The sequence below is a fragment of the Pieris napi genome, chromosome 5 (assembly GCF_905475465.1).
Source record: "Pieris napi chromosome 5, ilPieNapi1.2, whole genome shotgun sequence".
NCBI lineage: Eukaryota > Metazoa > Arthropoda > Insecta > Lepidoptera > Pieridae > Pieris > Pieris napi.
In genome coordinates, this window is record NC_062238.1 from 6885080 (window position 1) to 6911586 (window position 26507).

A 26507-nucleotide genomic window follows, 5' to 3' on the forward strand; every position below is an offset into this window, starting at 1 on the left:
ATATGTAAGAAAACGTATGAACGCGCATAGCGGGCGCGGTCCTCAGAAATTGGAATTGGCCATATATGATTAATTGAAATATTATGATACAAATCCTTTGTATATTACGATCTGCAAAACACAGGCGCGTCAACACGGCCGCCACCCCGCGCCGACTAGCCCGCACCCGCACAGCCCCGTACACCCGGCCCCGACCGGCGTCCGCGCCTACTCTTGCCAGCATTGGGAATCCCGCCTGCTCCCGCCGCCGCGTCCGCTATCCGCCGCCGAGCCCTCGCAATGCGATCTCGTCGAGGTACAGCCGACAGTATGTATAAAGCATGTAAGTGTTAGAACTCGGTGTTGCTACAATTCATCAACGATTCCTAAGTCCTTTCTTAATGATAAACGAGCAAACAAAATCGTATATAAAAATACACTAATTAAAGTATCAAATGAGGATTTAAATTCGTTAGTTAAAATCTGGCTGCATCTGGAAATGTTGGCGTAATTCATTAGTTAACTGAGTTAATGCAATGTCAAATGCTGTCTAAATTGTGCTGTTTCACTAAATGTAGGGCAAACTTCAAAGATTTGCTGTCTGAAGATAAGTACATTTACGTCAGATAAATTCCCCCAAACTTAGGAGGCGTTGGTGAAAATAGCCGTTGCTTTGATTCCTATTATTCGAGCCTTATTACACTGGGCCCTATTTATTGTTAATAAAAGTTTTGTGTTTAGTTAAGATTGTAATACTAGAAAGTTTGTCCTTAATCAGAACGACTGAATCAAAGTTGGCTGGCCTAGTTTGAGTAAGTTTTTTAATAAATCGCAGCTTAACGTTAGATATGGATTATAGGAATGTCGATGTCGCTTTTTACTGTCGATGACATCGATTTTGTTCGTAAAAATGTCTTTGTTAAGGTAAAATTAAGTGGTAAGTTGTCTTCACAAAGCATGTTAAATTGATGTTAAATTTGTTATAAATGTGCTCATTGTATTCCGTAGCTACGCAGAGAAGTGTATTTTTAAACTTAAGAAACTGTAAGGTGTCTCGTGATACTTGACCTAACTTCAGTAACACGGCGTGTGTCACTATTCTCTAGGATTATTTTTGTACGCTTTAAATGTCCCTAGATATTACTGTTAATGATCTAGATACTATTCATGAAATAGTAACTGGGTCACGATTTTAATTAATGTTACGTAGAGCTTAAAAGTCATTGTATGCTTAGGATCTGCATGATACTTCATGTGAGACAGTGCAATAACCTCCCTTTTATATGGTCGTTAAACCAAAATAACGGGTATTTATTTTAGCTTACAGTAGAAAGTAAGTACAAAATCAATATGTGTTCTGAAGTGTTAATTAATGAAGTGCAGAAAGTGGGAAGGCCATGAAACAACGACACATAAGAAACAACGTACGGTGGCTGGCGAAGAATCAAAGACTACGACTCGATATACGGAATGAAACATGACTGTTGAAAGGAACTAGTAAACGCCAAATCGCGGTAGCTTCCATTCGTCACCCTAACATATCGTAAAATATTAGTTTGTTAGTATTTCGCCTTTTCTCGTGCCTCTCTCCAATTCTAAATTTAATGATAATTCGTACTGTGATTGACAAAGTGATATTGGTGTTTGTGTAAATAGTAACGCTAGAACATTAAACATAATAAGAAGTCAAATATCTGTGACGGCTCAATAAAGGCACAAAACTGGCAAGTATGCAGGCAGCTCTTATGATAAGAGCAAAATCTAGGGAGCGAAGAAAACAACGATTGAAGCGTGGTGTCAAATATGAAATACCGAGCAACGTAGCAACGAAGTCTATTGCACCTTTCCCGAGATACCCACCTACTTCATGGGTATGTATTTTTAAATATTGCATGAACCCTTATTGATGTTATAGCTGTGTTAATCAATGGCATTTAAATATTACCTAGAGGCCCTTGGAGCTTTTAGGTATTAGGACTGGAAAGAAAATACACATATGTGATATCACTAAAACGTGTTGCATTTATTATTTATTTATTTACACTTCGTTAAATTTCCAAAACCTTAAACAAACATATAAAAACAGGTTACATAGTTTTCAACGAGCCTTATCGATGGGAAAATATAAAAAAGTGAGTGCGTACAAAGTACACATGTCAGAAGTGAAACTTTGGCAAACTAATCTTTAAGTCTTGTTCATATTTATACAAATCTAAAACATTAGATTTCCGATACTTAGAAGGAGGGAAAGAGGAAGATATGTTAGGAATTTAATGATAAATTCATTAAATTGTAATTAAAATATTAAGTGTCGAAAATTAATACAAATAATAAATTTAATTTTTTAAATTTATTTCTTCGATTATAAAAACGTGGCATTTTAACTTACAATTCGTAATTTGAGATTTCAATAATGAATTTTTAAAATTATTTTGCATTAAATATAAAATACCAACTAATATTTCATAAATTCTCTTTACGAAATTTTAATTTAAAAAATAGAATTTATATAAGGTATAACCCTTCTCACTCTCTCTCAATCGGTCTCAATCGCTCTCTCCCTTCTTCTTCGACAAAAACGCTGCACATATTCGTGACGTTTTTAAAATTTTTACCCTCACACGCCTAAAGAAGTTTCGCTTCAAAAAAGAAACAACAAAGTACTGAGTAATCTAAATAATAATATTATAAAAAATGTAAAAGATGTACGAGAAGAGAAATGCTCAGAAAGAAGATTCTTAAATAAATTTAAAGACAGCTCGTCTCATAACAAGAAGTAAGGAGTTCCAAAGCAGGATACTTACTTTTACCTTGTACTAATAATTACTTAGGTCAAAGACAAAATAATAGCTCAGGTATGAATGGATAGGATAATTTTAAGTACTGATTAGTTTTCAGCCTTGCGATTCTGTAACTCACTTTTCGAACTCACACAGCGGTTTTCACAGAATGCATTCTGATAAACAATAAACTACAAGCTCCCCCCCTGCCAAATCATAAAATGACTGCTTCACGACTGATTTGAACAGACCGCCGCTGCGAAAACCGCTGTGTGAGTTCGAAAAGTGAGTTACAGAATCGCAAGGCAGTACGCCTACGTTTATAAGAATATAACGTGTTTTATCAATTTTATAAAACATCTATGATAGAAGTACTGCCATCAATAGAAAACCTACATTCTAACAAATGCGCGCAATTACGACGTATTCTAGCGATCGGACATAATATTTCCGCTTCAATCCAAAAGCAAGATTATGCCCATATCACAATAGGTGCATTATAGCAATTTTCCCGTATCTGAGCAACAAGTAATTCATCAGTCCATCTCCACTGTCCGTCGCATTCAGAACTGTGCTTTGTTCGCAAGTACTGCATTTACTGTACAATGCTATGAATGTACCCTATTTTCTAACTAGCATAGGACTTGACACACTTATTTTGATATAGCTGTGGGAAAATAAAACTGTTTAAAATGGATTCGTATTCGCTTAAAAATTGGTCAACTATACCGATTAAGCAGTTTGGCCGTAAGAGTATGAATTTATACATCTCTATTTTCTATATTATAGAGTATAGACGTTTTGCGTCCTTTAGGGCATAAATTTTCGCAGGTGATTAAGGATGTTATTTGGAGAGATGGCATTTACTGTCTGATATTTACCAGTTTTTATTGAAATGCGACAAAAATAATTCACATTGTATTGCGCATGATATAAGAAATAACTCTTAGGTTTAGGTTTAAGAATAACTTTATTTCACTTACTGAGAAACAATATTTAAAACTAAGATTAAAAATTAGAAATTAGAGCGCACAGATAGTATATAAAATAACAAAACGAAACAGCAACAAATATGTGGATAGACATAGTAAACTTGATCAGTCAACCAAGCAAAACACAGATGTTCGAATTTGATTTTTTACTATTCCCATACTATCTAACCCTCATACAGAAGTTTATTATCAAAAATATTTACTTTATAGACAAGTTATGAGGCTTCTGTGTCTGACACACACAAAATGGTTTCTTCACAATGCTTTTCTTTCCCGCAAGCCTTAATCGCGCATAAGAAAATCTTGATCGAACCAGATCTGATACAAATTCTATCTAACGATGCACAATACGAAGGTACAATTTTTATAATGTAAAATATAAGACAAGAATTTTCTAGAAAACATAAAATATTCATGAATGAGAACGGTTAGGTCTGCTTGAGTCAACCAGTAAGGCAGCGATGCATATTCTATGACTCTGTAATCCGCCCGGTGAAGTTTACAAGATAGTTGTACCTTATAATTATAGAGGGAACTCTAAAGTCGAGTTGACACGATGAAATATTGTTCTCTCAGCTTGTAATTAAACATTACGATGATGATGATTACTTTAACAATTCATAATGTTTTTACTAAAGTCTCAGCGCATAATCGATTACATTGTAAAAACCCGACAAAGAATTTATTAACTTATTCGTATTTAGAAAATTATAGAACTCAAAATAAATACACACATATTGCATGAGAGGTGTAGAATGTGTCTCTCCTTCTTAATTGGAAATCTCGATAAAACATTATTTTGGCTCGAAATGAAAGCATTTTTTTGAAGAGTTGTAAGTTGTAACCCTCGCTGCGGTAACGTAATTTATAAAAAAGCATATTTGGCAATACGCGATTTTAATATACGATCTCTGCAGGTCAGTTCGTTTTGCCAATTTTTTTTCCAGTCTCTGGCACGATGTTTAGTGCCTTTTACCTCTACGCGCAAACACATCAAAACTGTGTAGGAAAGGATTTTGAAAAATCAAATATAATAAATTGGATCATAAAATCCAATCAACACAAATGTAAACTTATCCTTGTTTTAAGGTTAAAATAATAAACACTTCATCATACACAATATCACAATCATATCAAAAAAGAAGAAAAAAAAGACAAATAATATAAATGGGCGGTCCGACTGCTTCTGTTACTTCCAGACAACGTTGACAAGATTGAAAAAGTTATTGTATGAAAAATATTTTTTTATTAATATTGTGATACATTAATTTTTCATGTTTCGTGCAAATTCATAAAAGACAATAGCGTGCAAGCGAAACGATAACCTGACTTTCATCCTCGTGACAAAAGTTTAATTTTTTTAATCACGCTATATGGAACGTTTTAAGAATATCGATCTTACTAGGATTAACCATACCACAATTATTTTTATGTACCCTCCAAAGGACACGATTCTTTTCACAAGACTTATCGACAAAAGTACTTCATTTTAGTTCCTAATTATTATATTTTATAAATAATTATTTTCTATATACAAAAAATAACGTTTCACTGACAATGTAATTTAACGGAAAATGTATTTACAATATTTTAAACCTACATAATAATAATAAATAAATAGAAAACTAAATAAAATTTTGAAAGTTTGGTCCCTGTGATAATGGCAGAATTTCCCGACTGTATTACGATACTTATTCGTTGATCGAGGAGAGCTCCAGCTCTGTTTTCACGCGTACTATCTACCATCATGATCAGGTGGTTTTAAATTATAGAGAAATTTACTGTTTAAATTCAAATTCAAAAATCATTTATTCATATAGGTAACAAAATGTCACTTCAAAAGAACGTCAAAACATAAATATATATATGAAATGCTTCTAATTATACATTTACTGCCTTCTCAAATCAAGGGCGTAGAACGGAAATGAAGAACTGGCAATAAACTCTCCACCACTCTTTTTAATCGCCAAGTTTTTTGTTTTACACAATGTTTGTAAGGAGCTGCAACCATTACACCATGTTCCACAAGACATCTTAAGTAATTAATAATAATAAAATAAATTAAAAACAAAGATTTGCCCTCTATCAGCAGGAGGCATGGTGAAATAGGAGCACGCACTTACATTCTCGTGGGAACAACACGCAAATACGTAGTCAAAATAACTAACATCACCGCATACATGAATTCAAGTCCGACCAGTCACCACAAGTAGGGTAAGAAGTTTTACGGGTATGACGCATGGCCAGCCATCGGCCCCGTCGCCATATTTTATCAATCCCAAATAAAATGAAAATAACGCTTTAGGTTGCCGCTCTTATAAAACAAGTAATGCCTGCGTCGACAAAAACTCTAAAAAAATTCTCATAAATATAAATTACAATAAAATATTAAACATAAGTATAACGCCCGTAGGATAAACCGTACTACAAGGCTCTGAGTAAAAATGAAATTGCTTTTAAAATCAATATCTAGAGAATATAGGACGTTAACGTCGACTACATAATATCGGCTGCATTGTGTTTAAGTACGGAACGTACAGCTCGAAAAAAGCCCTGTCATCACCCATTCACCTATCTTCAGGAAACCATTACCACACCTCGCGTTTGTGGCTCAAATTTTTTACCACATATGCATTCCGTCCAATCGATTTTAAACCTATTACCCTAGACAATAAAGTTCATTCTCGGTAGTCACGCGATGTTTTTACATGGAAACATTTTATGCTAACAGTCAAATAGAATTTGGATATGCTTTCACTGATATCAGTCACGATTGAAGAGGTCTTATTGAAAGAGAGACAAAAGATAAATAGTAAGTTTTTTGTTTACAAAGAGCCAGTCGCGAGTAAAATTAATGAAAAGCATTCTTTGTAATAGAAAACAATATTACATCTTAACAGTCAATTACATAAATTAACAAAACAGAACTCCAAGTTAACGTTGACTAAAACGTACGTAATAAAGTCAGTCAAAAAACAGAACAAAACAACTTTAAAGAACGACATTGAAACAATTTGTTAACAAAAACTACAGAGAAATAATAAATACATTTGTTTTAGTAGCAATAATATGCCCTGACGCCAAAATTTTTGTTCTGTCTTAAAACTTTAATATAAAAAGCTAGCAAAAGATGCTATGTTAAGTATTCGAATCTGAATTCCCTTATATATATTATAACTGTTACTTTGACTTATGTTATGAGTAAAAAATAACGAAAAAAATCGTTTTAGAATTTAAATATGGAAGACTTGGTAAATTAAACAGTCTTTTATCCAAAGCTTTATCTAAACATAGAATGTTAATTTAATTAGGACCATTCACTTTGTAACCGTTTATATGAAGGTAAAGTGACCATGCATTATTCATCAAAACATCGTATAAACACATTGCTTAGACAATGGTGAATTGCACTTAAGTCGACGAGGAAATACCTTTTTATAATAAATACAATTTATATCCTTCAGCAATCAAGCTTTTGTCGTTTTATCTTTTATACATTGTTTTTTTGTCAGCTTACAAAAACATTCTGAATTAGTTTTAAATATAAACAAGCATGGCAGTCTTTTAAACCAGATAGATACAAGGTAAATATATGAAACCCTTTTATTTCTTTACTAAACCTATAAAAAAATGTTTAAACGTTAACGCGTTTCCAAAGATAAAAAATCGTTCTCCACTCGCACTTTGATTACATCATTACAATAGGTACTTCAACCATAATGTTATAGAATATTGAAACGTCAAACTGACGTCTTATTTCTTTGTGATCGAATCTGTATATTTGCGTGGTCATTGTGTGAGGACTTTGTGAAATTTTATTACTTTAAACGTTCAGATTGATGTTATTGTTGATTTAAAGTTTTATCATATATAAACTATACTGTTAACTTAACTTATAAAGACTCATTTATTCTACGTATAAGTTGCCAGAGCTTGGGTTTAAACCAGGCAATAAATACCGTGGTTTTTAAGGTACTTGACGAATCCAATTTCTAAAGAACTGTAGCGTTATAGTATTATGCATGCTATAACGCTATAATGGTCTTACAAGTCTTCTTATTAATAACAAACTAAACTAAATCAAACCTAGGATAATTCAAAAATCTCACGTAGAATTTAAAACATCCTTCTTCGGGGTTTTCAAAGTTCGTTTAAAACCTGGCCTCATTCATGAATGCCTGAGTTCTAAATTTAAAATTATTTTTGTAAAGAAAACCAACAGTTCACCAATAAGTATCTTTTGGATAAAAAAATCAGAGCGTTAATAAATTATTCAAGCAGCCTAAAAAATACAACACAATTTATTATATTTTATTTCCTAAAGCGAAATAGGGCAAGATGACCTTTGTTTCCACTTTGAATACAACAAGTGCCCTCAGTGAGGTGAAAAATGATGAAAATGGGTCAACTTAATATTACCGAAGTTGATAAGGTATCAAATCGAAAGCAAAGATAGCGGCTTCGCTTTTGAGCTGAGCTCATTAGTTGCTTGATTATTATGTCAAACGTTTATTTTTTATTCCGCTCATGGCTAGGGTAGTTATCTTGATTATATATACATAGTATCTATACATTTTTGTATATGTGTTAATTTTGTTTGAAGTCTACTAAAGCTTTTATGACTAGGAGAAAAAAAAAGGCAACAAACCGCGTCCTATCCTTGTAATGTTTACAACAAACTGGAGAAGAAACGAAGTACTTAGGAACAAAAAGAAATTAGATTCTGATATCTATATTAAGGAGGACCTTAGCAAGGAAACCTTGGAAAAGAGGAAACAACTTCTGCCTCAACTAAAGGAGGAACGAGCAATGGGAAAAATTTGTTACTTTTTCAAGGATAAAATAGTCGTGAAAGAACCGAAAGAGGACAAAAGAGATAAGAGAAAAAGAGACTCCACTAACTCCCCAAGCAAATCTCCAACTTACACACGTACTGCGGGCCCAAAGAAGATTAATAAAACTTGCATGCTAGATTACGTAGCACGTGGCAGATCACTGTCACTACCTTCACCTTTAGCATCAAAAAACGCTCAACAGACGCCGACAACAACAGGAGACCCAACCCAACAATAGAAAATCAAAACAAAAATAACAACAATATTTACATAACAAATAAACAAAATCAAACAAATAGACAAAATCAAACAAATAAACAAAATCAAACAAATAAACAAAACCAAACAAATAAACAAAATCAAACAAATAAACAAAATCAAACAAATAAACAAAATCAAACAAATAAACAAAATCAATCAAATAAACAAAATCAATCAAATAAACAAAATCAATCAAATAAACAAAATCAAACAAAAGAAGCATTCCCCAACCCGGCTGGTCCCCGTGGGGAATTAGACCACACCCCCCCAAAAGAATACCAACAAAAGAACCAGATTTATATAGCAACCTTTAATGTACGCACACTGAGAACAGAAGATAGTCTGCTAGAATTGACAATGGCACTGGAGAGAATAAAGTGGAATATAATAGGAATCAGTGAAGTTAGACGCATGGGCGATAAAATAGAAGACTATGGCGATTTTATCCTATGTTCTAAGGGAGAGACACCAGGACAATATGGCGTCGGTTTCATGATACATAAAGAATTAGAAAACAATATCCTTGAATTTCAAGGGGTTTCAGAGCGTATAGCAGTCCTAAAAATCATGCTACCTTTATTTAAAAAGGAATGGACCATAGTACAAGTATACTCGCCTACAGAGCAATCTTCTGACAGCACCATTGAATCCTTCTATAAAAAACTAAACAACACTTTAACCGAATTAGGTTCAACAAATTTAATCCTGATGGGAGATTTTAATGCTCAAATAGGGACTAGGAAAGACGGCGAAGAAATCATAATGGGACCTCACTACCAAGGAAAAAGATCAAGAAATGGACAGAAACTAATAGATTTAGCTTTCGAACAACACTTAGTCATTTTAAATTCACTATACAAGAAAAAACAAAACAGAAGATGGACATGGTCATCCCCTGACGGGCGCTATAAAAATGAGATTGACTATATACTTACCAATCGTGCCAGATCATTCGAAGATTGTCAAGTCATTTCAAATTTAAATTTTAACACTAACCATCGAATGGTGCGAACCCAGCTTAAATCTACAACAATAAAATGTACTAGAAAATTCACTAACCACCAAAAAGAAACAACGAAAAATAAAGGACCACAACTAACAGCCAAACAACTGGAAGTAGAATTGAAGAACATAGAAGAAGATCTATCAGAGCTGAATACACTGAAAATCTACAGCAAATTCTCAGATATTCTTGGTAAATTTAGTACGAAAAAAGAAGTACATGGAAAAGGAAAAGATATACTGTCGGAAAAGACAAAACGAATAATGGAAAAAAGGGAAAAAATTATACAAACTTCCCCTAAAACAGTAGAAGTTAGAAAAGTCATTGCTCAACTAAGCAAAGATCTAAAAATGAGTATGCGAAAGGACAGGAAATTATATAGACTACGAACTTTGGAAAACCTAATTGAAAAAACTGGAGGAACTAAAAAAGCCATAAAACTACTACAAGAAAAGGTGCAATGGATACCCAAATTCAAAGATTTATCTGGTAAAGACAAAACTAAAAGACCAGATATTATAAGTATTGCCACAGATTATTACAGAGAACTGTACTCAAAAAGATCAACAATTGAACACATTGAACTACTTGACTCAGATAAAGTACCATCCATTATGATACGCGAAGTCGAAAAAGCAATCAGCGCACTGAAGAGAGACAAAGCACAAGGTCCTGATAATATTTCAAATGAAGTGCTACTTGAAACAAAGCATATAATTACACCATTCCTGACTAAACTCTTCAATACTATCCTGGAAACGGAAAGTATTCCAAAACACTGGACTGTATCGTCTATTAAACTACTGCATAAAAAAGGTAACAGAGATGACATTGGCAATTATAGGCCCATAAGCCTAATGTCCAACTTATATAAAGTATTTTCAAAAATTATCTTAAGCCGTATCAGTAAAACTTTGGACGAAAATCAACCCAGGGAGCAGGCAGGCTTCAGAAACGACTACTCGACAGTGGATCACATGCACGTTGCTAGACAGATAGCTGAAAAGTGCAAAGAATATAACATCCAATTTTACTGTTGCTTTGTAGACTACTGCAAGGCATTTGATTCACTGGATCACTCAAAAATTTGGGAAGCTTTGCGAAAGCAGGGTGTGGAGCACAAATACATAAGGATAATTAAGAACATCTACACAGGTACCACAGCAAAGATCAAAATGGAAAAGGAAGGCTGCGACATAAATATCCTCAGAGGAGTAAGACAGGGCGACCCACTATCGCCCAAACTGTTTACAGCTGTTCTAGAGGAAATATTCCGAAAGTTAGATTGGACAGAATATGGCTTAAATATAAATGGCGAGAAACTGACCCATCTGAGATTCGCGGACGACATAGTGGTATTTGCAAATACGGCAGAAGAATTACAAAATATGCTCATAGAACTGAATACAGCTAGCAAAGAAGTTGGACTCTTAATGAACATCCAAAAAACTAAAGCAATGACCAATGGCAGGAATGACAGAGTAATAAAAATAGATGACAACACAATAGATTATGTATCAGAATATCTTTATTTAGGTCAACTGATATCCAACCATGATTCAACTACAAAGGAAATAGACAGAAGAATTGGAAATGCATGGAAGAGATATTGGTCCCTAAAAGAAGTTATGAAAAATAGTCAAACAAGCATGCACATCAAGAGAAAACTTTTCAACATATGCATCCTACCAATTCTTACATACGGCTGTCAAACATGGGCACTTACCAAAGCACAATGCGAAAGATTAAGTGTAACCCAGAGAGCCATGGAAAGAAGCATAATAAAGAAAAGAAGAATTGATAAAATTAGTAACAAAAAATTAAGAGATAAAACAGGGTTTGCTGACGTTGTGTATAAAACAAAATTACTAAAATGGAAATGGGCTGGACATACCATAAGAGGAGCAGAAAAATGGAGCAAAATCGTTACACTATGGCAACCAAGAGGCCATAAAAGAAACAAAGGTAGGCAATTTAAGAGGTGGGCCGATGAAATCGTGGAAATGGCAGGAAAATCTAAGACCTGGACGAGATTGGTTTACAATAAGAAAGAATGGAGGACAATGGGGGAGGCCTTTGCCCGTAGGCACACAGAATCAGTTATCATAGATTAAGGAAATAACAGTTATAATGTATATATTTTGTATTCTGATATAAGGCTAATAATAATAATAATAATAAAAAAGCTTTTATGAGGACAGGGATAAACAGTCTTTCTGTGACTACGTAACAAATCGTCGGGAATCAAACTCAATACCTGCGGCTTATTCACCGTTAACCACATGGTCACAGGGGCCAAGTGCTAGTCGTTTAAAGAATGGCAAAATCAGTTTTAAATAAATAAAATAAAAAAATCTGTATTAAACAATTCTTTACAGGTTAGTTGTCGAAACTTCCCAGAAAGTAATCAATAGATACCTAATTATGAGCTGGGGTGTGTGTGTATATGTGCTTATTTGCATGTGGGGAAAGTGTGTTTAATTATTTATTTAAAAAGGGTTTACCAAACGGCATTTCAATGAAAACAACAATAAAAACTGATTGTACGCCCTTAAACAGGCAAACCCAGCATGATTTATACTTCATAACTATGGTTAACAGTCACATCATATATAATGCATTTTCTAAGGTATAAGTTACAATCTATCTATTCTAAAATACATGACAATTACGGTGAACATAAATTTTACAAAAAATAATAACAATGTTACACTTCCAACTACAAATTTAGGTTCTTAACAGTAATTTCCTATTTAAAAATAATTATTCGCTCAACAATGCGGATTAGGTACCCGATAGGCGTTTAATAAAGCTGTTAGAAAACTTATACAGCCCACTACCGATTATATCAAGCTCTGCTAAATTAGCGTTTATTCTGTTGTATTCGCGAAAAACTCGAATGAGTAGTTTTTGTTTAAAATGAACTTTACCTATTCTAACCATCAAATAAAAAAAAATTGCTTATTATCGTTTAATCAAAATATATTGATGATAACAAAACAAATGCTCATTTTGATACAATAGTAATATGTACGCTTCACGACAATTTTTCACTTTTAAAATTTACATGGTAAACAATAATGTGTGGTATAAACTAGATATAAAGATTTAATATATTCTTTCAAGCATTTTAACTAAATAGACGTTTCAATTAGGTGCAACAGTTTGCAATGATATTACTCTTTCATTTTCAAGTGTTCTTACTATTAAAGGAATGAATATGAAAGCTCTGCTTAAATAATTATCTACTTAAGTATCATAATGCTATAGAGACTTTATCGCGCTTATATTAAGTGAATTTTTAATTGAAATTACTGAGTCCTATTAAATATTTAGTTTAGTAGTCGTGGGGTAATACAGAGAAAGACTAAGCGCTCACTTTGACTTCCATGTCAAAATATACTACGTTTTTGACGTACGAAAGTAACACTTAGCAAGTCTCGACTCTGAAACTTACCCTTAACCAAAGACGAGGTCTTATAAAAACTGCGTACTTTGCCTTAATATTTAAACCTTTTTACCTAGGTAATTGTTGTCTACCCATGCTTAAAATTATTGTTTTGACAAAAATTAATGCTGTTTCATGAAAAGAAAGCCTTTAATCGCGCCATTAATGCTGACTCCGAGGTCAGCTGTATTATGAGCCCTTCTATTATATTAAAAACTGCATATATTTTTTGTCTTTTATAAGTGAATGAGTATCTGGGAATCATAATAGCGTGTCAAGGCTTTTCGCTATGCAGATATCAATGGTGGATCGATATAAATGACGTATGTCACGTATCCTGCCTAGCGAGGCTTACTCATTATTATTAAAACTGGATCGCTGTAGGTATTGAATTAATCGAACAACACATTTCATACACTTGAACACGTATAAATTCAATCGTTCGAAATGGAATCGAAATGGAATCCTTGGGCTTAGATTTCTGTATTTTCAAGTGGGTTACCTTCTGTGACTGACACTCGCCGTCGATTGTTTGGATCTAAGGAAATATGTCACCGTACGACTGAGTGTTAAATGCACTCATAGAAAGAAAAGTCCATTGGTACAGAGCTGAACTCTTAACTCACGGTTGAGTGTCGTACGCTTAAGCGGGCTTCAAAAATACTGACAAATAAATGAAGGATGAATTAGTTATATTAAAATAAAACCACAGCGACATATTTAGATACTTATTTGAATGTTACGTATTTATCAACCGTGATAAGCGGTGTAATGACAGTTGTTAAGCGCTAGGCGCGAGATCGACAACCCCGAGTCGCGTGTTTTTTTTAAATGTTTTCTAGATAATTCCCCGACTATGTAGTCGTCGGAGGTACTAAATAGCTTACGTAAATGGTATTGGTGAGCAGTGTTGGCCTAGTGGCTTCAGCGTGCGACTCTCATCCCTAAGGTCGTAGGTTCGATCCCCGGCTGTGCACCAATGGACTTTCTTTCTATGTGCGCATTTAACATTCGCTCGAACGGTGAAGGAAAGTTTCGTGAGGAAACCTTGCCTTAGACCCAAAAAGTCAAAGGCGTGCACAGAAGGCTGATCACCTACTTGCCTATCAGATTAAAAAAATATCATGACACAGATACAGAAATCTGAGGCCTAGACCTAAAAAGGTTGTAGCGCAATTGATTTATTTTTTAAATAGTATTACCCGGATGATTAAACACTACTAAATACCTATTTCATTTAACAACTTTTTGTATGACCTTTACAGCAAATCCCAAAAAGATTCCTCTCAACCTAAGTTCGTAAAGTAAGTAAGAGTCGCGTGTTTGAACCCACGCTGTATCAATAGATTTTTCTATACGCACAATTAATCACTGAAATAGGAATACGTTCATACAACCAAAATTTCTAAATTTCAGCTGACAGCGTGTATTAGGCTTCTCTTGCCTATATAGCGCCATTGGGGTTTTGGTGACGTAAATAGAGTTAATTGTTTAATATATAGTATTGGATGTGGTCGAATAAATTAAATATTAAGGTAATGAAATGAAAGAAACAATTACGGTGATACGAAGCTGGAAATGAGCGGGATGAAAGCTTTGGGTTTAATAATTGATTCGTTATATGCACGCGGGCTAGTAGAGGCTTTGTATCTCTTCAGCTTTTCATTATAGGCACCGGGCTGTATCAATTTATAATTCTAAGTAAAATATGCTTCTTAGAATTACATCAGGTCAATAACATGGGTTTTTGTTTTTTTTATTCTTAATAGAGGAGAATCAGATTAGAGGGGCTTTTGTCTGGAAAACAAGCTGTTGCTAACGTCAAATTATGTTACACATGGTTTTAGGTTAATTTAATGTAATTTAGAGAGAATTAAATAATTGTGATTACAAAGATATCTTCTTATTTAGGTGTATGTTAATTTAGTATAGACTTAAATTTAATTGAATCTTTAAAAACTATCGATAGGCCCAAAAATCTATACCACATACATTATTTCTTAACGTTTCATTTCCTCGTTTTTCCAATTTAATTTGATATACAAAAAACCCCAAAATTAGATTTGGGTAGCAAGCTTAAAGACCAGAAAAATATCATATGTAAATTAATACTAGCAAAAACCGTACAATTTTGTATGTTTTGTTAATCTGTGTTGTTTAATCAAACATAAATAAATATATTTTAAAATGTTTTTCAAAATTATCCCCTCACCACTTCCGTAGCGCATAAGGCATCCCAGGTCCCCAGTAAAATAACAGTATTTTACGTCTCGTTTTACTCTTGCCTTCCTAAAGAAATGGATGCTGACGTCAAAAGATAAAATAGGATAAAAGGGACCGAGGCCCATCTTCTAATAACAAAATTGTATAAATCTTGCTTTATAAATATGTATATGCTTATTATTGTTACTCTTGTTTAAAAATAATTGAATAGACGCGGAAACTTCTCCATAACTCAAACTAAAAATATCTTTATTCATATAAGGTAGGTAAACGAGTACCCTATTTTCTAAGTAAATACCGTATTGGGCAGTTGGAAATTTTTCTTTTACACCAATACTAACGGATATTCCAAGCTCTCGATACTCTTTGTATACACGATATTGCAAACAGGAAACACAAGCTATGTTTTTAGTCCCGAATGACAAATTTACATAGAAATGAAAACGCACGTGTCCGGATGAAATTCTTGGTTCAGTTACGAACTTTGATCGCTATTGTACAAAGGGTTGAATATATTTAATAGCTGATGCTGATCTAATTTTGGAGATACCTATTAGTCGTTTATTTTTCATAGACATAACATTTATTACTTACAAAAACACAAACACATAATAACAATAATAAAAGAAAAAAATATATATAGTGAGAAAAAAGCATTTTTTTTTCCTTTTGCCTTTCGGTTCGTTTCAAGTGTGTAATGCGTGTTTGCTATGGCTGTAATTGTCCCTGAGCAGACTGTTCCACAGCACTGGTCATTCTTCCAGAGACCACAGCAGCTATTTTGCGCCAAAAAAAAATATGACTAAAAGTTAGTAGTGTAAGTAATAAAATCTTGTTAAAACTAAGAATAATTGTTAAGAAATAGATAAATAATTTTTTTAATGATTTAATATTTTTTTCTTAATTAATAATTTTACGCTTTAGAAATATTTATTTCACGTTTAATGTGGAGTTATTTAGGCAAAGCCATCCTGGAAATATATTTCGGTTGGAAGGCGCACAGTTTTTTTGATACCTATGAAAAGCACTGATGACTTACGTTGTACTCCATTAGAGACCCATAATAAAATGATTTCTCATGGTTTGGTTGGTTCAGAGTAACGGTTTACTCTGAAACTACTGTATATTCGTATTTAATTATATGTAATAATGTCTTAATGTACTAGAAATATAATGTGTGATCAGCACCTATTATTAATTAGATATAAGTCAAATTGGTCATTTAAAACCCAAAGAACTACCTTCAAATACAAAAGGTAAATAAGGTCTAATAAGTTTTTTAACATACTTACTTAAGTAAAAGAGAAAGGTTCAGAAAACTTAGCGCTGTCACTTGCGTATGTCAGAAACGTTTTGGCTTTTGACGTACGTAAGTTCGCTCTAAGTCTCGAGTCTGAATCCTTGAAATTCATGATACATTAAAATTAAGTAGTATTTAGGTCTAAAATACAAACTTAGGTAATTTTTAAGTTGTAGATGAAAGTAATAAGGCGCTTTTAAAAGTCTATACGTAGCTTAGGTAAGCACCACTTACAGTTGAAACTTGAAAGCTAAGGGAACTTGGAAAATTTTAATTGCGAAATATTTATACTCTAGAAGTTTCTTTCGGAGTTCCTTGAGAGTTTTCATGAAGTTTTGTGAAAAATATTAAATGCCATACACGGCTTATTCGTGGTAATGCAATTCAATATGTTATTTTACTTGATATATGTAGATAGATAGATACGAACGACATGTGTCAGACACGGCTGATCTCTTACTTGTTATAAAATAAAAATGATCGAGAAACGGATGCAATATGAGGCCAAGACTCATTTAGGGTTTTAGCGCTACTGGATCATTACTTTTCTTAGAAGTATTTTTGTTTTACTATAATACTACTTCTTGTTTTACTAATGTACCTCGGATATATCAATACCGAATCACATTCATTATTAATAGTTAAAAAAATTCTCACCCTCACTTATTTACTAAACACCACGACACTGCCAAAGCAACAGTAATTTCAGGCGTATTGTACTTTTATAAATAAGGGTATTGCGGGACATTATGTTTATAATTATATCAAGTTGTATGTACATTGTACATAATTAATTTCAAATGCAATTTAAAATAAAACTAGCAGCTGTAATTCAAAACATATATATTCAACGATGCATGGTTTTACGATTGCTACTTATATTACGATAAACGCAATGTAATGGCAACAAACTGTGTAATGTAGCTTTTTGTATTATTTATTTAATGCATTTCTTAATTATATAGTAAGAAACGTAAGCATAATTAAAATGAACTCGGCTCAAAAATCAAAATATTAAAAGCCTCAAAGAATGTCCTAGTTTCCTTTTCATGTTTTTCTTTTCATAGTAATAAATAAATGAAATGTTGGACGTAATTTCTTAACGGATTTCCATTAAAAACCTCAAGATAATAAATATGTCCATATAAAATACGCGACTTCAATTATTTCTAGTAGAAGGAAGTTTTAATCCTAATTCTATATTAATGAATCATCTGTCAAATAATCAATTGTTTTATAAACGCAATGCAAATGGTAATCTTGTATGTATGTTAGTGTAGAATTTCAAAATTTAAAACTGTACCGATATTAATAAGACTTCGAGAGTGCTTTTGTGGTTTGCACTCTTAAGTTGGGACGGCAGCTTTGGTCGAGACCGCTTGAGGTGATCTCTAAAACTTGCAATAGACAAATGCAAATATTAAAAATACAAGATCAGGGTGTTTTAGACATCGTTTTACTTTTCTACAAAATGAAAAAAAGCGAATAAAATTATGAACCAAAATCATAACAGTAAATTAATTAAATACTGTTTTCTGAAGTTATATAATATAATTTTAAGCGCTAGAAAACCTACAGCTAGAAAGGAAAATCTATTTCAATGCATTTTTTTACACTAAGTGGAGTGAACAATGTCATTTAAATAACTATACTTTAAGTTATTTATATTAATATTACTAAACAGAGATTAAAAGCACGTATAATCTAAAGCTAGGTACTCCTTTCTTTATTATATTATTTTTATTAGTTTTTAATATAATAATTGTCAAGTGTCAGGACTGTTATAATAAATATGTTTTTTTTGTTACTTTAGCAATAATTATTGAGCTTGCAACATAATTTTAACCTATTTCCTTTGTATTTTCACTTCATGGCAATGTGTACTTTGCATTATCTATACGTACAATCAGTATTTGCAAACTGGTACGGCTTAGGTCTAGTTACCTTTGTAGCAATTCCTGGCTGATATTGATGTTGAGTTTCCATTTACATTAAAGGAGACACTATTTTGTATCTTACCAAGGTAAATTCGTCATCAGTCAAATGATTTGAAGCTGTGACATACTAATATTGACATACAAATAGGATTAAAATTTCTGTCCTAAGCTCGTATGTCAAAAATGTATTATGGTAGGGGAGCCCACGATGCTAAATGGGGATTTACTCGAGCGTCGTAGAGACCTATTGGGATGTAAAGCTTAGATAAAAAGAAGAAAAAAATGTTATATGATAAATTCCTTTTCATCGGTGGGGGAGGCGGCTATAGATAGTTAAATATGTAAAAAAAAACTGTTGCATGGACATCCTCGAGCGCGTCAGATATTGATAGCATCTATGCCCTACGTATTTTTAATAATGTACGTATGTTAATCTGATCATTTGCATGATGCGGGTGGTTGTATTTAAGGGTTGAAAATGAAAAAAAAAAAAATTTATCGAGCGCGTCAGATTTTCTAAGGGAGTGTTAAGTGCACCAAAAAAAAGCTCTCATTCACTAATCTGACGATTTCGATGGGACGCAAACCCACGGCCATTTTCATAATATGCAAAAAAAAAATCGCAATTTTGAAATACTCAAGCGCGTCAGATTAAGATATATGTGGTTCATCTTTATGTTCTAAACGTACTGTCTCATAATCTGACGATTATCTAGAGGGATTCACCTGATCTGACAAAAAATTTTTAGAAAAACGATTCACCGAAAGGGCCATTCCTGCAACTACCCGCTACTTCCATTCCTGGGCGCTTAAAATTGATATTTTGAGCTCGCTGAGTTCAAAGAAATAACATGTCTATGCATTTGAGCTCTCCCAGCTCGAAAGTCTGATAGAATTTTCATAGAACACTATTTTTGAAATTTTCAAACCGCAATAACTTTTGAATGGATCAAGCAATTTTCACGCGGTTGGCGGCATTCGATGCAGTTTTATCATCATCATAAGTAATTTTGCAATTTTAATTGATAGAACCACAAATTTCGGAGTAATCCCGAAAAAACACTTTTTCGGGTTTCTTTCGTTCACGATATCTCTCGAACTAATCAACCGCTTTTGACGAGCTTGGTGGCGATCGACGTGGTTTTTCAAGCTCAAAGGCGGATTAGTTTTTGAAGTTGATCAATAAAGAAACCACTTTTAAAAAAAATATTTCTTATTTTTTTAAGATTTTTCAAAATTTCTCAAAATCTATCGGTCCGAATCGGTTCAAATTCACAGGAAATGTAATTTTGAGGGAAATATTTAGATCTCCGTTTAGTAGATTCCGATCGGTTAAAGGAAATGTAGGCATCACGCAGCTGCACGCATTTAACTTTATCGACGATTTTTTGTTATTTCGGCTTGCGGAAATCGTCAGATTATATATTTTTCATTATTCTTGAATTATTTCCTTCAAAATAAAAAAAAAATTAGCTACGCTCGAGAATGTCGAGATGACGGTTTTTTTTTACAACTTTGTTGCCCTCCCCTTTTTTTCCGTCACTCTCAAATTGTCAGATTAGTGGAATATACACTTTTTAGGATGTAATTAACTCACCCTACCTTAATCTGACGCGCTCGGGAATTTCTGATGGTCAATTTTTTTTTACTAATCTGATCCTGTCTCCTTCACGGGCGGCCTTATATATGGGCCTCATATTTTGTGGAGGTACTTAACCGGGTACAAGGTATCCCCCTATATATTAATCTGCCGCACTTTAGTAAATCCCGAAATCCCCTCTTGGGCTCCCCTACCATTAGGTGCATATGGAAGTTTTAGTCTATAAGTAGAAGTCCCCAGTACCGTATTAAACAGTAAGTGTATCTAATTAATGAGTTATTTTAATAGAACAAATATGTGTAATTTTATTCACTTAACCTTACCTTTATTTTCAATAGTCAATAGTCAAATCATTTATTCCAATAAGACCACCTAAAATAGCCCTTTTGAACGTTAACTAAAATATAAAGATGATTCCAGTTGCCCCTTCCAAAAGGTAGTTTCGTGTGGAGAAGAATGGGCAAGAAACTCCACACTTACTATTTTAAAATAAATATTGTAAAATAGATTTTACAATATTTTGTATACATTAGTTAAATAATTATATGTGAAGACAATGTACTCTTAGAATAAACTACTATACTAAAAAAGTTACTGTACATGTTCCTCACATATTTACAAATATCGAAACCGTAGAATATTAAACATTAAATAGTAATAATAAAAAAAAAACAGTGTGTGATATAAAAATAAATAATTACGGCAATAGTATTATAAAATAAAAAATTACAAAAGTATTAAAATTAGCAACCAATTTGATTTTGTCAAGACTCTATGATTGTCCTATGGAGCAGGACCAGCATGTTTTCGCCCATAACAAAAGTATATTGAACTGCGACTGTATGACCGCATAATATATAATAATATCAGCATAGCATTTTATTATATCCGATGTGGAAATGGCTTTTACGTTTCGTAGTACCACAGATTAGCAGGCAAACTCACCTCAACCTTATCCGGTTGAGTAACATGAAATCACATTCGGATGTATGACCCATTTATGACTACATTATCTTTATTTCACCTATAAAAATAAAAACAGAATATGAATTTGTCTGTACATCGAAACATAATTATGACTATTCCGAAAAAATATATGGGTGGCGTGCGGCACACCGTTCAAAGAATGTAAATGAAGGTTTTACAATAAATCATACATAATCATTATGAATGTGCTGTAATAACTATAATCAATCATGTTTTAAATGTTACACTTTGAATACTCTTGACATTTTGCAAGAGTTTAAAATTGAATATATTGCTATTCAAACTTTGATATTAACCATTTTATTCATTTCAAAGATTTGAGCTACGTTGGTAATTAATATTTATCTGACGTTAAATAGAAGTGACAATTATACAAAGCAATATGCAATTAATATTATTTCCTCGCTGTAGTATTAATTGTCTCTCTTGAGGTTACAGTTCTTGGTTAGGGTTTTTTTAACTGTAGTATTTAGATATCTGGTCGACTGAATTTAAAGCCCTCGGGATAGCTATACACATTCGAACACATTTACCCAATCTCTCACACGACAGTAAACAGACCGCTTTTATTACATGATCGTTCTTTCATGAAATACTGCCAAACCCCCAATAAAGGAACGATACAACTTATTATGTACCCCGCTTTGTGCCTATATTTGAGCACTTTCTCGATATCGAAAACGTGACTTGTTTTAATAAAAGCAACTGTAAACTATGATTTAGTACCAACAAATTGCACCTGTTTGAGTAATATGAGTATTATTGAAGGGGAAAATTGTGTCGCAATTAATTTTTAGTACAATTAAGCCATTACTCGTGTAATTAACGAGTAGAGACCGGAATTGCACCGCGTGATTTTCAATAACTTATTAAGGACCTAGAAGATATACCATTAAATTATTTACAATGAAATAAAAATATTTGCCGGCACATAACAATTTCTTACATTATAAAATGTTAAGATTCTATATACATACAGCTCGCGCTCGCTCGCTCTCGAGTTTTTATTTATAACTTCAATATGACGCGACGAAACAGAAATCTCTGAAAACCATTATAGTTGAAAGAATATATAAATTTCCTGAATTTAAACTATTTAGTTTAAAAACAGGAATCACCAAGTCCAAAAAAATTGTGCGTGTACTAGTGTGTACAGAAGTGAAACCTCTTTATGACCTTATTTTTCGAAAAAATATGCAACTTTAAAGAAATTGGTTAAATAAAGTTAAATTAGATAAAGTTTAACAAAAGGCTTTTATTATCATAGACATGAATACAAATACAATTATTTCAATGAATTTCATTAATTGTAATAGAATTATTACTATCTTTGTTATCGTTATTATATATTTTTGTTATTAATACAAGAAAAAGATGGAGCGTATCCGAAAAACGTGACGATTTGCTACAAAATTTCTCCCATACGTCGATAAAGAACTTTCATTCCAACGCCGATAAAGAAGTTTGACTTCAAAGAGCAACATGGCGCGTAACGGAAAAATTTTACACTAATTTTTTTTCCAACCCCGATAAAATGACTAGAAATTTGTATGTTTCAGTGCGCCGCTGGGCGCGCGGCGTGGCAAGAGGCCGCGGCTCTCTCCGTTGGCGGCGGCGCAGGGGCCGCTGGGGGCGCAGCCCGGCGTTGCTCGGTGCTCGGGGACCACCCGGGGGCCCGGCGAGACCCCCGCGCCAAGTGGCACAGGAACAACCGGGTACCCAATGAAAGTTATCTTTTCCGATCACCAAGTAGCCGAGCGACGTAGCTAGCAGCATGGTTTGAGGTAAACTAGAATTAAAACCTACTCCCAGTGTTACGTGTTACGCATGGTTGTGATAGATTGGTAAGTACTTAGTGTTATCTGTGGGTACTGTTAACCGTACGAATAAAATGCCATATGGACGCATAGTTGTTTAAAAGTTTTTACTGTTGTCTGTGATTTTGTAGGGTTCTAGGAGACTACTAGACAATGGTGCATGGTATTTTTGATGTAGTACGTTGGTATGTATGGTTACGTAATATTCTCTAGGATCTCGTTGGATTAGAATTGACGTAAGTATTTACCGTACTTTTATTTGTGATTTGATTAAGCCCTGTGATGCTTGTGTTATAAAGTAATTTAAAATTAAAGGTGCGCGATGCGTCATACGGGTCTTCTTCGGAATCGGACGGCGACGAAGCAAACGGCGAGCCGTGGGGCGTCGCCCGGCTTCTGTACGCTGGACTTGCGACACTTGCAGTGGGCCTGGTTGTGTATTTCGTTGGGACAGGCGACAAGGTTAGCTCGTACTAATGATGAACCCATTTCTCTTTTTCCCAGTATAATATATCATCAGCAGGTCATTAGCTCATAATAGAACGGAATTTTATTTAGCCTTACAGTAACATAGCCTATGTAGTTGACATTTGAGTTTGTTCGACAGCCCGAGACCGAGGTTATATTAACTGGCTCATCTGCTAAGTAAAACCACTTTCTTCTTCATGTAGTCTTCCAATACTGGAGGTTGGTGGTCAGCTCGTCATACTTCTTCTTATTCTTCGTCAAGTGCATCTGCTGTTCTACGCTGGCCACTCCCCGTCCATTCTCTGATATTACGGAGATATATTATACATATTTTATATATATTTAAAACCACTAGATGCAGTTAAAATTCTAAATGTCTCACGAGTGTGATTGTATTAAAAGTTACCCCATTCGAGCAACTCATGAATCTAATATATTTTGGATACAAACCAATATGAACTATAAAGTTCATCGGTTCTTAATGCACCGCTTGATACTAAAATATGGCGTCCTCCGAAAAAAATCTTCAGGCAGGCGTAGCTGTTATCCTGTATTTTTAGAAAGTAGATACCTCGATTAACCAATGAATAAGTTTCCTATATGATGAAAAAGCAGCCTTCCCAGGGTTTCAAGACGCCAGCCTTGCGGCTGGTGGGTCCCTGTCTCATCGTAGCAGGACTGGCCTGCTGCTTACTGCGTATCATGTTCTGTATGTTCGCCAAGCCTTGCTGTCCGCGACGGAACAATCACAAGGAGAACAGAAGGTAATATTGCTTAATATTAGTGCGAATTCTTGTTTTGTTTCGAATATTTGACTTTTCCTTAATAATTTAAGCATTAAGCATGCGATGCATTTTAACAAAAAACATGAATAGTTATCAGAATTGAAATAATCAGATTATTCGTACGCGTATCTACCTGCATAATCTCGGGTGATAATATATGGTCGTATAAGTAAAGAACAGGTTTACATTTTTCTGGGAGTATTATATTATTAGTAAACACAAAAGATTAGAACGTGTAGGTACTTTAGACTTTTAAAATCTACTGAGGTTAGGTTAGTAACAAGTCCGTTCCGCACGAAGTCTCGAAATGAAAGTGAGTCAACGCCGGTGTTGCCACGCTTTATATAGGTTTCTGCTACAAGATGGCGTTAGTCCGCTAACAATATTATAAATACTTAAACTACAATAGTATTTACATTTTTTGTAGCTGGGGTAAACATTAATTCCCTAAAAAATGACTGATAAAAAAGTTATTTTAATCATATACTTTATTTTTGGCACGAGTTCAGCAGACGGCTGTTATTAAATACAATTATAGGTCAGTGCACAGCCACTTTGTGGAACTTATGTTAATCTTAATAATGTTGAATTCCAGACTGTCAGGTGGTGCAGAGGGAGAAGAGATGCCTTTAGCTGGCGGATGTCCCAGCACCCGAGCGGGGCCCGCGCAGTGTTCGCCCGCGAGGCGCCTCGACTCCTCGTGCGACGTGTCGAGCCTCTCCAGCGGCGAAGAGGACGAACGGCTGCGTCGATATCGCACCTCGAACCAGCCGCAACCACAGCCGCAGCCGCAGCCGCAGACTGTCATAGTTCAACAGGTATGTAATTGTATCTACATAATAATTATGATTAAGATTGTAAACACAAGCAATAGTGGATGGTGATATCGGGTTAGGAAGGTCTTGTCGTACATACCTGGACCAAATCCAGATGGTACTACAGGGACAAGTTAAAAGTACCCATAACCGATGGTGAATGTCATGAAAGTGGATGAAGCTGAAGAGGTATGTTGGGACCATAGCAAGTGGAGATCCATGGTCTCTACCTTCCTCTTCGGGAAAGAGGAGTAATAATAAAAATTAATAATTACTATAAATAGTATAATTTGTTTCCATAGTCGGGAGTAGTTTTCATTAGTTTAACTTACCTATAATTTGCCTAAATCATATCTCTGAAACAGAAGTATAGGATTTCTTAGAATTTTCTCCAAAAATACCGTAATTAATTAATGTTTTCCTAGATGAATACAGGATAAAACTGTTTAGTTAAACAAAGTTAATTGATTTAGATACAAAAAGGGCTTTTACTGTTTCTAGGTAAGACTAAAAACACTCGCTTTTCAGGCAAACCCTCCACGCACAGCAGCATCTGCGTTGTCAAGCGCAAACGCAGGCAAACGTCCGCCCCCTCGCAATGTGTCGTTCGCGGGCGGACCCGATGGCGAGCTTGTACTAAGTCCCTCGCAACTACGCTCCTAACCAAATATACAGACTATGGCCGATCGCGGCCTCAGTGTGCTTAATTACAAATTACATAAACTGTTCAGCGAAATTGACTTTTATTTTGCACAACACCCCATTTGCAGATGCCTACGTGAATTGTGATACCGCGAACACTACCGTGCGACGAGTGATGAACGGTAGTACTGTGTAACCTAATGTAGTGTTTACTGAATGTGCTAGATCCATCCGTCTTATGCATACTAGAGATAAGGTTGAGATCTACGAACGCACCTAAATATTGAAATATAAACATTATGTTAAAACTGCCTACTACTAGATGCGAATTTATATTTAAATATAAAATTCATTAAAATAGATTTATAACTGACAATAATGATTGTTAACTGATGTATAAAGTGTTATGCGTATGAGCGTTGACTTTAATTTAAACCAATCGTATGTTTAAGCGCTGAGATTCTCAAATCATCTTCCATAATTAATTTAAATATGCCTTAATTTACTTTCTATATCTTGGCGCTTAAACGACGGAAAGAACACCAAAATATTTATAAATAGCTAAACGAAAATTGATGTACTGTTTAACAGTTTATGTTTATAGGTAAGGATGTGTGTTAATAAGATACGATAAA

At 34.1% G+C, this 26507-nt stretch overlaps 1 protein-coding gene across 5 annotated transcripts in view; it reads left to right on the forward strand.

Annotated features, from left to right (window-relative positions):
* LOC125049509 overlaps positions 1 to 25966 on the forward strand; it is a 39637-nt gene extending 13671 nt beyond the window's left edge. For 3 of the 5 annotated variants that reach the window (XM_047648853.1, XM_047648855.1, XM_047648854.1), the window contains exons 2-7: positions 1300 to 1850; positions 22905 to 23060; positions 23478 to 23624; positions 24246 to 24394; positions 25011 to 25233; positions 25759 to 25966. In XM_047648853.1, the coding sequence (XP_047504809.1) occupies positions 1710 to 1850; positions 22905 to 23060; positions 23478 to 23624; positions 24246 to 24394; positions 25011 to 25233; positions 25759 to 25893 (951 nt within the window). In that variant the 5' untranslated portion in view covers positions 1300 to 1709 and the 3' untranslated portion in view covers positions 25894 to 25966. Of the gene's footprint in view, positions 1 to 124; positions 323 to 1299; positions 1851 to 22904; positions 23061 to 23477; positions 23625 to 24245; positions 24395 to 25010; positions 25234 to 25758 lie in introns of all 5 variants that reach the window. The other 2 variants (XM_047648856.1, XM_047648858.1) reach the window with 2 other exon arrangements.
* Positions 25967 to 26507: the final 541 nt, after the last annotated feature.